Source organism: Heliconius melpomene, chromosome 1 (genome assembly GCF_056956725.1).
Source record: "Heliconius melpomene rosina isolate 202511_hmr_F chromosome 1, ASM5695672v1, whole genome shotgun sequence".
NCBI lineage: Eukaryota > Metazoa > Arthropoda > Insecta > Lepidoptera > Nymphalidae > Heliconius > Heliconius melpomene.
The window spans coordinates 14,444,345-14,460,876 of NC_140389.1; the positions used below are offsets into that span (position 1 = coordinate 14,444,345).

The following is a 16,532-nucleotide window of genomic DNA, read 5'->3' on the forward strand; positions in this document are numbered from 1 at the left end:
CAAGTAATTTCAACGACAAGCACTTGTAATATATGCATATTAACGAACACGAACAGTATTTAAATAATATCTAAATTTTATCTCGTATTTACGAGAAAAAATCTTCATAAATAACGCAATTACACGACAAATAATTACATGGTAACATTTATATGTAAAAATATTTAAATGAAGACTTTATTAAATTATATGGTCGCAAAAAAATTAATTACACAAAAAGTTCAAGCGTCATTTTAGTTACCAGTTTAAAGCTATTAGTGATCCATTAAGAGGGAAATTATATCGATTCCTTCGCTCGCATTCCGATGAAATTGGTAATGATAACATCTCCGGGTCATTAGGACCATGTGAAGGGGTCTGTGGTCCTGAGCGTGTTGGACCAGAATTTACAAAACAATCGAGGCCCTCGTGGCACAGTAGATTGTAAACGCGAGTGTTGTAGATTCGATTCAAACGCAAGGACATAAATTATTTTCTTTTCGTCCTGACAGTAGAAGATAAAAGAAGGATGGAATCTCTTAATATGGAATGTCTCGAAAACTTCTAGAAAGGCCTTTAAAATGTTTTTATGGAAAAAATATTAAATTTAGTATACATTCAAATTGAAATATTTTTATTCAAAATAAAAAGTTACAAGCTTCATTTTTTGAACGTCAAATAATTTACCACCAGTTCACTAAAGTTAGTGCCTCAGACCTGAGAAGAACTGGCGCAAGAAACTCAGTGGAAACTCTATATTTGCATGTATCTCATAAATATTTGGTTCCGTTAAGTGTCGGAAATTAACGCCGCGCTTTGCCTCCTTACCAGAAGGAGGATATGAAAGTAAATGGATTAAAGATATAAAAAAAGTTGGTAAATTTAGCAAATTTGTTTAGTTTACGTTTCTAGATTTTCAACTGATATTCATAGGTATACTACGATTATACTGGTAGTTTACTGAATTAGAAGATTTTACTAGTATCCTTTGGCTCTATACTCTATTCCTAATAGTTTACTAGGAAGTACGCTTCTAAGAAACCACTAAGCTTATGATTCAAGAGGAATTGTAAACACTTACTTACCTAGAATCCACCATTTTATCCAAATGTTTGTTTATACCGTCTTCAATTAACAGATTATTCTATGAAGAATGTAGTTCATTTTTTTTTGTATATGGAAGTCTCGATTATATATTTTTAACTCAAAACTAAAAAATTATATGCTTTTTTATATTATATTTTATCTTTTTTGATAAATTTTAGACAAACTACTTCATAATTTGACTTAGGTATACAGAGTAAGTAACATTAGAAACCAATTTTAAAGGTTAGAAACCAACATTTTTAATCAATTGTTTTTTTTTGTATATACAAACTGATCCAAGACGACCATAAAACTTCTAAGGCGTCGCGATTATTAAAAAATATTAATTTTAATAAACCATAGTAGATCGCCTTCAGAAAAATCGTCCTAGCGATGAAATCTAGAACCATTTATTAATTTTATTACTTGACACCTCATTCTCTGCCACTTATCGCGCACTAAACCTATACGATTTACTTTCAAAATCACATAAATGTCAGATCGGAACTTCTGCTTTATGTAAAGTGCATTGATAATAATCTGAGCCATTCTCAGGTGAGAGAGACAGATATGTGGAAACTTGTGAGTGCGAGAGGGATGGACGATGTTGAATAGAAACATCAAAATTTTACAGCATTTTTATTGCGCCCGCGCCGATCAGTGTTTACGTGCCAGCGTCCGGTATACTTTCGGCCCATCGGGGTGTAGGTGGAATTTTTCTTTGGATATTGAGGTAGGTACCTAAAATTTTTAGTGCTGTAAACATTGCATGATTTATGTTTAATTTGTGAAATTATATAATTTAGAAGGTTATCCCAGAAAAATTTAATTAATTAGAGAAAATTGTAAAGTATTTTTTAATAAAATACTTCTTTGTTTAGATTTCTTTACAAGATTCTTCAAGTTAAATGGGCATAAAACCATCATAAATATCTACTCTTGCTATAAAATGTAAATGTTTTACATCAGATATTAATTGTTATTTCAAAACTTTATATTCTATTCTTTTTTTATATTCTCAATTTCTGTAAACCTCAAAGCTATTAATAATATCAAAATATTATTAATTATTTTCCTCTATTATTAAGATATTCTAAAACCTAATCAATGACCTAAAAGGACGTTGCCTTCTAGGAATCTCATCACACGAGTTCTCACCAAGCACTATTATTATAAAGTAACTAGGTATAATTTGTTATATCAAAATTGAAATAAGTCAAAATAGTAGTAAGTTCAATTCATGATAAGATTAACAAAAACTCATTTATTGTAGTTATTAATAAAATTACAAGCTATAAAAATATTAGATTTTTATAGTTCACAAAAGTGTATCTTTGAAGGAGGTTTTTCTTCTCGTTTTACCATTTACTATTTACTTAATAGGTGCCCATATTTTCTTGTTATTTTTTTTTATTTTCCGATGCTGACTATATACATTATACAAAGAACGCCATTAAGTTTCGCCCATCGAAATGTCTTGCATTCGGGCTGAAAGCAGAAAATAGAATATCTAGACACTAAATTTTCTCTGCTTCTGATAACAGAATATAAATGTGAGATTATATAAAACTGCGATTTATCTAAAAAAGGCTTTATAGGCTGTACAATATTTTAACTCGCATTTGACGAGCACTGCTGGTGTAGTGGTATCATGCAAGATTCCCATTCTTGCGACCCGGGTTCGATTCCCGGGCAGTGCACTCCTTTTTGCAAAGTTTTTTGTTATTTTTCTGATTATTTTAATTTATATGTAATGGCAACTTGTTGCTTTTCCTTACTTAATTTTAAATAAAATATGCTTTTCAAAGGCTAATTGTCCGCTAGATGTCGCTGTAATTTAATAAAAGGTGATGCTTACAAAAGATAGTATTTTAATAGGTTAGGCGTTTAGTATGTTTAACACAGTGACCTATTTTAAGCACAACTCAATGCATGTGGACTTCCACTTAAATGTGGAAAGTTCAAAGTAGAATTTTCTACCTCTTGACTCTTATAATTAAATTAGGACCACAATATATATTTTTTATCTATAAAAAAAGGTTTGTGTAAGTTTTTTTTATGAACTAGTATGAAATTAGGAAAATCGTCACTATTGTATGTGGTATATACATAAAGCACCAGTCAGTAGGGTACCGTGCTCATTCCAGGATTGTAGGTTAACTTCGCCTTCAATATTTGATATTAATTTCAGCATGATATTATTTTTTTAAATTAAACTACTGTTTCTTATAATTTATTCAAAAGCAACACCGATATTAGCGATATAACTGATTAATTTAAATCAAAATTTCTTTATTTAATTATGAATGTGAACCAAATGCCAATCGTATTTCAAGCGTGAGCGCGGTAGGTCGACATGAGAATCGAATCGGCTACAAGCGTCAAATATGTCACAGAGCATTCCAACATCACATGGGAACTTAACAAATTAGCCAGACGAACTCACAAATGAGTCAGTTTAGAAAAGTGTATATAAAGTTTTATGTTAATTATGTTTGTTTATGTTAATGTATTATGATAGGTAGTGTGGCGATACGTTTTATTATGTCGTATGATTATGATTATTATTATTCGTGATTCTTTGTAAAAAATTAACTAGTTTTTCATCTCTTCGCTGTTCTAAGAAGTAAGGCAGAGAAATTAAATATGTACGAGTGTTGTGGGATCGATTCTCGGGAGAATGAAAGATTTACATTTTTTTCATTTCCTTCTAGCTTTAGTTAACGTTCAGTAAATCCAGATTTCGGCGGAAAGTGGGTAACGGAAGTGTCTTATTTCGAACGGAGTATCTTAAAACTAGGTTCCCAGGTTCGCTCTCTCTTCTCTGTGATGTGCAAGACAAAGCGTAGGTATTAGTAGGTACACTTGGGAAAGAAAAAAATAAAAACGAATAAAAATTTAACGTCGCGGAATTTGATATTAAATAAATAGCATTTTTCTTTACAATCGATAATTCTAAGCCATTATTTTTGGGTAATCTGCCAACAGAGATGCTAAAAACATGAATAAGTTGTAACAATCGTAGAAGAATTTCGACGTAGATTGATGAGAACGTATGGCTTAGTACTTAGAGCGCTAGAACGGTTTCCAAGAGGTACGGATTCAAAGCCCGCTACGTTCAAATTTTTCATACATTTTCTAAATAAATAAGAATATTTAACTTTTAACTTTCAATAATTCAATTATAATATGTACAATTTTCATATAAGTAGCGGTATCATTTGACACACAATAAGCGCGGTTCAACGCCATTGTTTTACGCAACTAATTGAGTAACTCATTTCACCATGAACTGGGGGCTAATAAAATATTATGTTATTATGAAATTACTGTTAACGTTTGCGACCGCGCTTTAATATGTTCCGAATGTATATTGGCTATATGTGGATAAGATTTAGGTAATAAGCAAAATTAAAAAAAATATATATTTTTCATAACAAAACTTTCAATTAAAAATAACCACCCTCAAATCTGTTCATCAATTCAGGAGTTACGGTGCTACAGACAGATAGGCAGACACGTTAAACTTACAACACTTCTTTTGACGTCGGTGTCTAATAACACTGCAGTAAAATTATAAGAACTAAGGATATTTTTCTTTAATTAAAAATTCTTAACATCAGCTTCACGCTGCATCCCGCACACAACAGGGTAAGCAGAGGGAACCTAGTGTTAAAACACTCCGTTCTCCATTATTTATTTGATTAGAAAATCTTATACCTCATTCCCAACGTGTCCACACACAACGTTCGCGTCATCAAAGAACAATAACTCGTAAATATTTACCACCCGTGGCAAATGAGCATTTTCCAAAGGGCACTAATTATTTCCACAATCCGTTGAAACAAATCGAAAACAATTGATTTAGCATTTCACTTCAAGAATTCACTTTTAATTTTTAGTTCGCTACTTTTGAGAAATTTCTTTCTTTATTTTGCCGTCATTTATATTAAATCTGAACAGTTTTACTAAAAACATAATGTTTATTAAAAAAATTATGTAAATATACAATATTTTAGATATTTTGATTCTAAGTTTCGCAATGTCCTGCATATCTAGCAGGATAGGATATAAACCGTATCAACATACCTACACTATGTATACAGGTATATATTAATTATATTGAAGTATTACAAAGAATTCAATTCAATTATTTTTATTTTTATCTTCACGCTATATCCTATACATGGTAATCTAGGCACAGAGGACACCCCATTAACTTAATGCTTAATGCCACACTTTACCTCGGGACTAGCGAGGGAATGAAAATATTAAATATTTCATTCCCCTGAGTAATAATCGAACCCACAATCGTCGCGTTTACAGTCGCATACTCACGAAGGCCTCAAGTACTTCACGCCAAAACACCGATTGGCCCTATATAGGGCCCAGGTTCGGCCACACATGGAGTACTGTTCTCATCTCTGGGCTGGTGCACCCCAGTATCAGCTTGACCCATTTGATCGCATACAACGTAGAGCTGTTCGAATCATTAAGGATTAGCTACTGGGTAAGCTGTGGAAGGCTTGACACTTTGGCTCTGCGTAGAGACGTCTCCTCGCTGTGCGTTCTCTATCGCATTTATCATGGTGAGTGTTTTGAAGAACTGTTTGACCTGTTACCTGCCGCCGAATTTTCTAACCGCACAGCACGTCACAAACTTAAATATCATCCACACCATCTGGATGCGTGGCACTCCACTACTGTGCGGTTTCGTAGAAATTTCCTTCCACGCGCCACCGAACTGTGGAATGGCCTACCCGCGGCAGTGTTTCCGGTCCAGGTCGGTACGATATGGGTACCTTCAAGAAGCGCGTCTATCTCCACCTCAAAGGCCAGCAACGCACCTGTAGCTCCTCTGGTGCTGCACGGGGTCGTGGGCGACGGTGATCACCACCAGGTGACCCGAACTCTCATTTGCCTTGTCCTTTTTCCATAAAAAAAAAAAGATGTAACTCAATTGTTATTAATTTTTCTTCATAAATGGCAACATACTTCACCAATAAAACCATATTGCTGCGATAACATCAAGCGCCATTACAGTATTTTAAAAATATACTTGTAAACGAAAATATCGATATGTTTTTATAGGATTTCTTCACGTATAACTTTTATAAGGAGCATATAAATGAGCTTTAAAGGTAAACCTGTGCTTTTTGTACCAGAGAGTAGGCAATAAGTCATTCTGAAGCGTCGTCGCGCTTTTTCTTACAATCACCATGTATGAGTATGTTCATACGCCTTCAAGCATTAACAATTTAATCGAGCTACTAGGCCCAGTTCATGACTTCGTCGACTTGGCGGTGAATTAATATACTAGGTTATCGTAAATCAAAACAAAAAAATCCTGAAAGGATCGTTTAATATTTCATTTCTTTGAATGGAAATCGAACCCACAAGCTCACGCGTTTACAATCACAGACAAACTGGTTTAAAATATTAATATAATAGATAACATTTAAATAATTGAAAATCCAGAAGCCATATCATGTAGATAAATGTCTATTTATATTCATCGATCATATTTGCCTTCCTTAAACGGCCCATCTTTAGTTTACTGAGAGGTAAAAGGAAAAAAAAGTAGCTCGTGATGAATTTATAAGTTCTCATAAGTAGAATGGAAAATCTTTTTGTCAAAGAATTGAGAATTTTATATTATATTTATGATATTACCACAACTTATGATATTTCTTATTAAACTATAATAACATAATAATTTTAAAATGTTAAACTATGACAATAGTCGTGTTATGTCTCATCTTCTCACAGTGAATATAGTGTCAAGATATTCCGTTACGTTTTTCGGTCATTGCGTGCTGAGTGGCGGAATTAAGCACCGAGCTTTCTCTACCAAAGCGGGGATATAAAATTAATTTTAATAAATGTATAATTCAAGCAGTAATCGAACCCACGATTATCGCGTCAATCGTTAGAGAGGCGTTATGCCAAGATGATTTTCATAGTGTCTCAAATAGTTAATATTTAGTTGCTTGTATTTCGTCGGTACGCTATTCAGAAATACAGACAAAACTAATAATAATACAGTTAAGATTAATTATCTATATACATTGGAAGATATTGAAACAGCTTAATTTTGATAATATCTTAAATTCTCCATTAAACTATCAGTGAATATTCTCTGTTCGTCATTATAAGTCACAATTCATTAAGTTTTTCGTCAAACTCACGATTTCAATAGGGATGTCGAGTGTCCGCTATCGTAGACATATCGACATAAAGATCTGAGATCGTTATCGATTCATTCCTGCACAGTCACTTGACTGGGGTGGCATCATGTCTCATTGTATCTAGTACCATATTAAGCACCTAATGCATGGAATTTAATTTTATAACCCGCGTCGAGTCGAAACGACAGAATTAACTAATAACCATAATGGCGTTTAAGACGTTTGGTTCAGATTACAGATTATGACATTGCTTGTAAGTTGAAAGCTAATCAAAATGTTTTAATCGATGACGCGATAACATCAGTGATGTGCCCATTATATTAACTTGTTTATCGATACTGTAATTTTGTTGGACACATCTAATATATCTATGTTGTATAGGAATTGTTGCTTTTGTGTGTTAGAAGCGTATGGGTTTTATTAACATATCGACAGTCGAATCGAGTTGATTGAGTTTGTAATAAGATTAAAATTATAATATCTAAGCTTGTATTATCTATTAAAAATGGTTATTTCCTTTACTTAATATCTATATATAAATGTTGTATAAGATATAAAAAAGTTGAACGAAACATTCCAATCATATATTTAATTGATTACAACACTAACGAAGACCTCCAAGCAATTTCGATATCATAGAGAACATTGACATGAAATATTCACATCACCAGAGGTGAATGAATTCTTTGCATTGCTCAAATTGATTTGTTAGATATTTCTTGTTAAGTGTGCTTCTATTAATTGGTATCAGATTCTTGTATAGAACAGTTGCCACGATCCCATTTTTTCGGAACGCGTGTATAATTTTTATATGATACTAATTCTAATTTCTAAAGCAATTATAATATAATTATGTGTTATTTTATAAAAAAAGAACATTAAAATAATTATACAATCTCTTTAATAGTGTTAAAATTATATTTATCTGTATTTTGAATGTTAATATTGTATCTAAAGACACTGCTAATATACGACTTATATAGAATAATTTTGAGTTTTAAATTTATGTTTTTGTCAGCACAGAATTAAAACTATATATATATAATCATGTTCATGATATCGTATTAGGTTTCATTAAATATTTTTATTAAAAATTATTACCAACATTACAAATCGCAAATATAGTGTTAATGGGTATTTTTTACTAAATATCTTAATAAACTAGCTTATCCAGTCTTCGATAGAATTCCTAAGATAACGATATTTTTAACATCGATAATTTGGAATATATAAATTAAAAATGCAATATCAAAATTAATTTGCTGTATAAGGCAGGCGTGTGAGTGTAAACGCGATGGTTTTGGGTTCGATTCCTATTAATAGGAATGAATTATTTTCATTTTCTGGTTCTGGTACCATGATAAAGCGCAGCTTTGACTTCCGCCACTCAACACTCAATCTCTCGAAAATTGGGCGGTGCGAGACGAACGGAGTATTTTAACAGTAAATTATCCCTCTGCTTATCCTGCAATACGAATACAGCTTAAAGCTACAAAACAATCCAAATTACATAAAACAAAAACTAGTTCCCCACATATCGAATCCACGACCTCTGAAACAATAAACGTTAATGCAACAAGACATCTAAGAGGTCACCAATATATCGATCATACGATTAGTTGGTTTTACGCTTGAGAAGCAAAAAACGTATAGCGTTAAGCCCGACATCGGAATCGTTTTAACTGGAGTGCGTTCTCCAGATGTTTTGTTTGCGCGCGAGTGTTGGCCCCTTGCATACTAGAGCCGGCCAAGTGGGGTATTCAGTTCGCTTGACAAGTGCCGCGGCTTCGGTGCATAGGAGGATAGCCTTTTTTTGACCTGCACAGAAAATAGGCTTTGCTTTTACTCTATATTTAATTTTATTTTTATTATGTCTTGAGGCCAGTCGTGGGCTCGTGGCGCAGTGGCACAAAATGTGACTGTAAAACCGACTGGTTGTGGATTCAATTTACACTCGAACAGATTAATTATTTATTTCCATTTCTTTGCTCTGGTGTCAAAGGCGCGGCGTTGAGTTTCGAGACTCAACACGGAATGGAATTCGGCGGAAAGAACACTAAGTTCCCTCTGCCTATCTGCTGTGTGCGGGATACAGGGTGAAGCTGATTTAATGATTTCTTTACGTATTGGATCTTTCACTGTGTACGCCTTTGGAAGTACTCGATTTTTTTGTTTTATGTTTCCCAGATCAGACATTGCTTAAGAGTTCTAGGAAGAATCGTTCGTACTAAAGTAAATATCGTGATTCAAAGTTTGAAAATCATTATTTATTTTCTATAATGTTTATTTTCACGTGTCTTCCGTATATTGCGATGTAGGTTGAGGTAATCTTGTAAATGACCACACTGTTGTTCGCTTCTCACGTAGACTGACATCGCAGGTAGAGTGTAAAATTTATTAATTTAATTTATTTAAAAGTGAACTTATCCTAAGTTGCGAAACTTAACGCCGCACTATCCCTTACTAAGAAAATGACTTAAAAATATTTTAATTTCTATAACAATTTTCCTAAGTTTCTGGCTTCGCAGTCACAATCTACATGACGTATTGTAAGTCTTATCAATAAATTTACTATGATATTTTTACATCCCCCAATAACATTTACTTCTGTAATATCTGGTCTACTATCATCATATTTTCCATTTTCGCAACGTTTATGAAGTATTTCGGAAACAGCTGTATATTATCGTCTGTAATTCAAACAAAAATCAAAGTAATTTTAAAACTTGGTATATTTAATAATATCCTTTGTCGAATGCTTCTTAAACAATTGTATAAGCTGTGATCCCTTTGATGTTACCCAAAGTCTACGCGAAATATTCTTTTGAAAGTAAAATTGTAAACAGGTGGTATTTCGTAACAGATTGCCTGATGTTTTGCCGCCGCCAAATGATCTTCTCAGCACATTTACTCTAGAATGATAGAGAAGAAAATTTAAGAATTTTTTTGTATTAAAAAAACACTATCTTTGTTAAGTGCTACACAAATAACTATGAAGATTTTTGTTATCAACGCTGTAATGTATAAGTTCTGTTATACGTATTGGAAGTTTATTATGATTTTTGTAACTTTGAGTTAGGAATGATAAGATGCTCTATTCCAAACACGCGTGGTTAGTAAATGAGATATCGTGGTCTTCCATATTTATTGCTATATCCTTCTATTTTGCCTACTTTTAAACGATTATATAAAACGTACAGATTTTCACTAAAATATTATCGTACGTTAGAAAAGCGTGCCGCGGCAATAAAATACACAGCATGTTTACAATTAAGAGTGCTTTTGACTTTAATAGGCTAATAAAAGCATTTATCAGTTCAACGAGCTTTATGTAGTTTTTATATTTGACTTTTTCAGTAAGTAGCTCGAGTTTTATGATACGAGATTAAGTTGAAAATTTTCTCTTTTTTTTGTTTTTTTGGTAAATAGAAAAAAAGTTTTGATATGTATTAAAACCAGCTTTTTTCCTGTCATTTGGCTCCTGTGGTCTGAAAATGAAATGATTATATTACATAATATAGAATTCTTCGATAAATGACCTATTCAATAGATAAAAGATTATTCGATTCCATTTAGTTCTTGAGATTGTCGCTTTCTCCCAAACAAACTCTACATCTTTATAATATTACGAAATAAATTAAAACATTATTTCATATAAATTTTAATGTAAATTGATATGTACTGCTCAGGCAACTATACTTGTTGGGTATTGAACCAAAATTATACAAAAAAAAATATCTCAGTGTATGGTTTCGTGTGTCAAATTCGCCATCTCCTCTGAACAGAGCACTACTGACGTTTGCACTTGATGTATCAATTAATATGAGTTAGTTACGGGCGATTGCGTGCTATGACACCCGTGTGGATATGGAGCCGACACCAAAAACGCGGCTTCAACATCTCTATATGTTGATATTTTTTGGCAAATTTTTTAAACATAACTATTGTATTGAAGGGATTATCAATGGTCTTTAATCCTTTGGATTTCTGTAGGTAAATTGAAAGAATACCTTTTACTTATAATACGTCTTAATTAGATACTATTTTTTTCCAGCTTCATGCGGAATTCCGAACGTAGCAGTATAGGCAGAGAGAACCTAGTGTTAAAACTCTCAATTTCCCACCTTCCACTGAATTTTCGATTGTGTATTGAGTTAGGGAAACTCATTGCCTTTTGCGTTGGTACTAGAGCGAAGAAATAAAAATATTACTAAAAAATATTTTATTCTTTTGAGTGAAAATTAAACCCACAACCGTCAAGTTACAGTCCCAAGCTTGTGCTTCTTGCCCCACGAGGAAAAAAATCACGTAACGACTAAATGTATACATATGTGTGAGAATTTTTTTAAAATATATGTGGGTAAGCTTTCGCAATAGAGCTTTTATTCAGGCTATTCGTCGTAAATTTTCCTAATAGATTTTCATTAATAATTCGTTTCAGCTGATCCACTATCAAATAGGCCCTTTAATATCGGGCAGGTGTGTAAGTTTACCGATTATTTGTATAACACAATTAGTTTCGCACGTGGTGTCCGTGCACCTATAAATAGACGTACTGTACGCCTGCCGTGTACGCCTCTCACTGTCCGTCACTCCGATATCGACGAATATCTGCTTCGTATTAGTATGTATTGGTTTAGATCAAAAATGAAGAAGCAATTAAACGTATGTTTGTTTACAATGTCTATCAAATTTACAAATACCAGTTGATACGAGCGAAATTATAGCATCAGTCGTTATGAGTTATTATGCTTCAATAGAATTTACGAATTCACTAGAAAATTGTATTAAAATTATTTGTTGTAAAAGAAATTTTAATTACGCTCTACATTCGTATCGGAGTCGTACAAAGAAAACATGTACGCTGACACCGTATTAAATTATATCGAAAACGAGATCGAGAACCCGTTCATAATCGCATAAGTGCATGGCCGCGTCTCCGCGTGTGGTCGACCAGAGTTCGTATCCCCACTTCAATATTTCTAATCACGCGAAGCCTAGCCCGCTAAATATTAGCCAAAATAGCGCGAAAAACGTTTTGCGCTGCGCTTGCGCCGGGGTGGCCACAGGTGAGCGTCAGTCCGCGCCGCGATCTCTCGCCGACAGGGATCCACGCACGTAACGCCGCGAAACTCTCAACCGTATCGATATAACAAATCGATATACGTTCCGAACGAAATTTCTCATTTACTAATTTGATTCGCTATCATTTTGTATTATATTATATAATATATATGGATAGATGTCACGGCTAGGACATAGTAGGCAGTGATGTCACGGGAGCAATGCGGCCGGTCCTCATCGCCGCTTGTTTACTGCTGCTCGCGCCCATCACCGACTCTTGGTGGTGAGTCCACACTGTCTCTGCCTCTATAGGAATAAGCACCATGTATGGTAGATTATTGTTTTTTTTTGTAAAAGCCCGCTGCTACGTGATTGAGGTTAGATTACATCAAGGATGTTGCGTGAAGAGATTTATGAAGACGGGGGTGTTCCCTCGTGTTATTGCTTTTTTAGGTTTACTAGATTAAAATAAAGATTGCGTGTATTGTACGTACTCGTACTGCGGGTTAAGCGGGTTTCGATGCACTTTTATATTTTTACGAACAAATCGGATCATTCATGAAATAGCCCGTAATTTTGTGTAAGTCTTTACTTTGTATGGATATTGGAGATTTTTATAGATAATATTTAAATATATTGTTATAGAATATTTATTATAATATGATACATTTGTATTATTTAATTGGTTTAAATAATTATTTTATTTGTAGAGCTCTATTATAATTTTATTGTTCTCACTAAAAAAAATATATGACAATAATCGTTTGTCTTATATAGTATTAACTTTGAATATTTATTTATAGTTTAAAATACTATATAATTTTTTTAGTTATCACATACATAGATAAAATAAAATGTTCCGTCGGTACTTATAATAAAACAAACTATAACTTACTCTAAAATTAAAAACATCAAGTACGGTCTTCATTATATATTGTCTAATCGATATTACTTTACTAAGCAATAATTATATTAGATAAATCAAATTTTATGAACGCTATTATTTTATGCGCTATTTTTTATTCTTTAGCTTTTGTTAAGACACCCCGTTCCCCAATTTCCGTTGAGTTTTCGAGTCACTGCACATTTTTGCATTGGTACCAACCAGATCGAAGAAATGAAAATACCACTAAATTCTAATTCAATTTCCCGAAAATCTCTAGATATAATATAAATTAAAAAATATGTAACAAATTACAAAATGTACTGACCACGTGTCCGCTAATTAATAAAAAAAATACCTCGAAGTTACTAATATAGTAGAAGCCTATTTTACAGCAAGTGCGATATATTGCCTAGACGTTGTCCTTATATGGACATTTGTTTTATATATAAAAAAAACTTTTTCTAGATAATTAATTTACATTTACACATGTTTATGTGAGATACAAGTAGATGGTTAAAAAGAAACGAGTGACCTTTTATGGATACTCCTATAAAGCTTAACGGCATAATTGTTTCGAAGATAGCTTCGCAAATTAACAATATCTTATGGACTTTACTAAAATATACATATATTTGGTATGATGAATTCCTGATAAATGATATAAATGAATTCCTCACCCTGGCAAAACAAAACCACTTCAGCTACGCAAAGTATCTCGAAACTATGAAATGTCTTTCTATTCTGCAATAATCAGGATAAAGCTGAAAAAATTAAAAGAAGCTTTAGTAATTTTAAATGTAACAGGAAAGTAAACTGCCCGATTTCTCTAAAAAAACCTGTTTGATAGTGCTTGGTCACTGCATTTCTCTCTTTTCAACATTCTACAAATATTATACTAGATAGGTATGTATACTACTACTACTAAGTTCCGTAAGTCAACATTTCGTAAGAAACGGAGTGTTTTAACACTAGGTTCCCAGGTTCCCTCTGCCTACCCTGCTACATACAGGATACAGTGTGAAACTGACATAACATTAAACAATCATATTCTACAAATAAAAAATACTAAGAAAACAGACGGCGAACCATCAATTCTCTTGTAATTGTTTCAGCGCCAAAACAAAATGTCAACAGTTAAGAGAACACTAGGACACTAAAAGTGAAAGAAATATTGTATATTATTATAGATATATGGAAAGGATGTAAGTGTTAGTAAAAGTTTCTAATAATTGTATATTTCTAATATTTACTCACCACCTGGAAACGTGGCACTCCACTACTGTGCGGTTTCGTAGAAATTTCCTTCCACGCGCCACCGAACTGTGGAATGGCCTCCCGCGACAGTGTTTCCAGGTCGGTAGGATGTGGGTATGTACCTTCAAAAAGCGCGTCTATCTCCACCTCAAAGGCCGGCAACGCACCTGTAGCTCCTTTGGAGCAGCACGGGATCGTGGGCGACGGTGATCATCATCAGGTGACCCGAACGCTCGTTTGCCTTGTTCTTTTTCCATAAAAAAATAAAATAAAATAATTGCGGCGGCAAAGAGACGGCGGTATTTGTGAAAGAATCGATTATTATATTTCTATTTATAGTAACAATCGATTAATTTATGGAAACGACAAGCGTTTATAGCATTTAAATTTTTTTTTTTAGCTTCACACTGTATCTTGCATGTAGCAGGGTAGGTGGAGGGAATCTAATGTTTTGACGCTCCGTTCCTCCTTTTTCTCCATTTTTGAATTAGCGCGTGTTGAGTGGCAGAACTTAACGCCGTGTTTTATAATGTATAACTTTGAAATTAAAGCCTTGAAATTAAACGGCGTTGTGCTTATGGTAAGGCGATGTGCCGCTGCATCACTACATGCTCAGTATTTTGGTAATTTTTTTCTTTCTAATCTTAACGCACGTACAGGAGTCAATATGAGATTTAAATTATAGTGAGCATAATTTATAGAACATATTTCTTATTCTGTTTAAATTCATCATCGTGATATTAATCTCGTTAATGTCACTTAGTTAAAATTATGAAAAATATCTATTAATTCAAATCTCTCTCTCTTTCTCTCGCTTCTAGCTGTATTCCCCATACAGCAAGGACGACAGAGGGAACGTATTGTTAAGACAATCAGTGTTGACTGTCGGAATTCGACGCCGCGGTTTGCCTTATTACTAGAGCGATGAAATAGAAATATTAATTAAAAATTATTCATTTCCTCAACTAGAAACCAAACCCACAAATCGTCGCGCCACGCTATTGCCACTGCCCCATGACGGCCTCGATTAATGGTTATTGAATATAACTTATACATATACTCAAAATCTAAGGTATTTGCTCAAGAATTATGTTAACTGCTATTAATATTTAATAATAAGAGTGAAATAATTTTCACGTTTTATATGAAGCATCGCGTCGTTTGCGTTATTAATGTTTAATTTAAATGAAGCAATCAGCACAGTTGTATATTACAACGTCCACAACTTTATTTTTATACACTTTAAGAAGTAAAATGGAAAATTTCGATTTCATCGTTCTCTCTTTCTCTCTCTCTGTGCTCCCCTATACATCGTAAACTACCTACAAATCAAAACGAAGGTGGTAAAGAAAAAGAGTATTAATATACATTTACAATTTATTTTATGAGCCAATATGAGAGTTTAGAGATAGGTCGCACCGTTTTCCATTCAATTCGTCGATAAATAAGACATGGCGAAAATGTCGAATATTATTGAATTTTTTTAGGTCTTAAACTATAAGTAACATATTAGGCTAAAAATACCCAAAAACCTAAAACTGCTAATTCGGTAACGTTCATTTCAGTATAGTACTTGGATATAGTATCTACGATCTATTTTGCTGTAGCACTATTTAAACGTCATGCCACGATTCTTTAACCAACTTAAAAGGAGGTTATCAATTCGATTGTATTTTTTTATTTTATTAATTTATGTAATAATTGAAATAAAGTATTGCAAATTAAAAACTAGAAAGAGTAATAAGGCCGATTCTGCTAGGCTATGTACCTATCTACTCGTACCTTAGTTTATATGTGGTATGTAGGTACTCGTAGTTCGCTTGTCTTTTATTGTTTACATTTGATTTAATGGCGACCGCCGGTTATTGGTCGCTTTCGATTTGTAACGTGGTACTAGATTTATAGGCTGCTCTAATAATATGTTAGATATTAGTTACGATGACAGATTTGTTCATATTATAAACGAGATCGTGCGTTACCAATTTTATTATTATAATATATAGTTATTTTTAAATATTTTATTATATTAGTACACGTATAAAAAAAATATCTTATATTGTTTACCTTTAGTTTAG

General features: G+C 33.1%; 1 protein-coding gene and 1 non-coding gene across 3 annotated transcripts in view; both read left to right on the forward strand.

Moving 5' to 3' along the window:
* Window positions 1–1,661: 1,661 nt before the first annotated feature.
* The window catches only part of Wnt6 (Wnt oncogene analog 6), a 44,865-nt gene continuing 29,994 nt past the window's right edge, over window positions 1,662–16,532 (forward strand). The window contains exon 1 of one of the 2 annotated variants that reach the window (XM_085189874.1): window positions 1,662–1,798. Coding sequence is in view for 1 of the 2 variants with exons in the window: in XM_085189864.1 (XP_085045990.1) it covers window positions 12,539–12,600 (62 nt within the window). In the remaining variant the exon portion in view is untranslated. Of the gene's footprint in view, window positions 1,799–12,291; window positions 12,601–16,532 lie in introns of those variants that run through there. The other variant, XM_085189864.1, reaches the window with a different exon arrangement.
* TRNAG-CCC (transfer RNA glycine (anticodon CCC)) lies at window positions 2,695–2,765 on the forward strand. The gene has a single exon. It is a non-coding gene; the product is annotated as a tRNA-Gly (tRNA).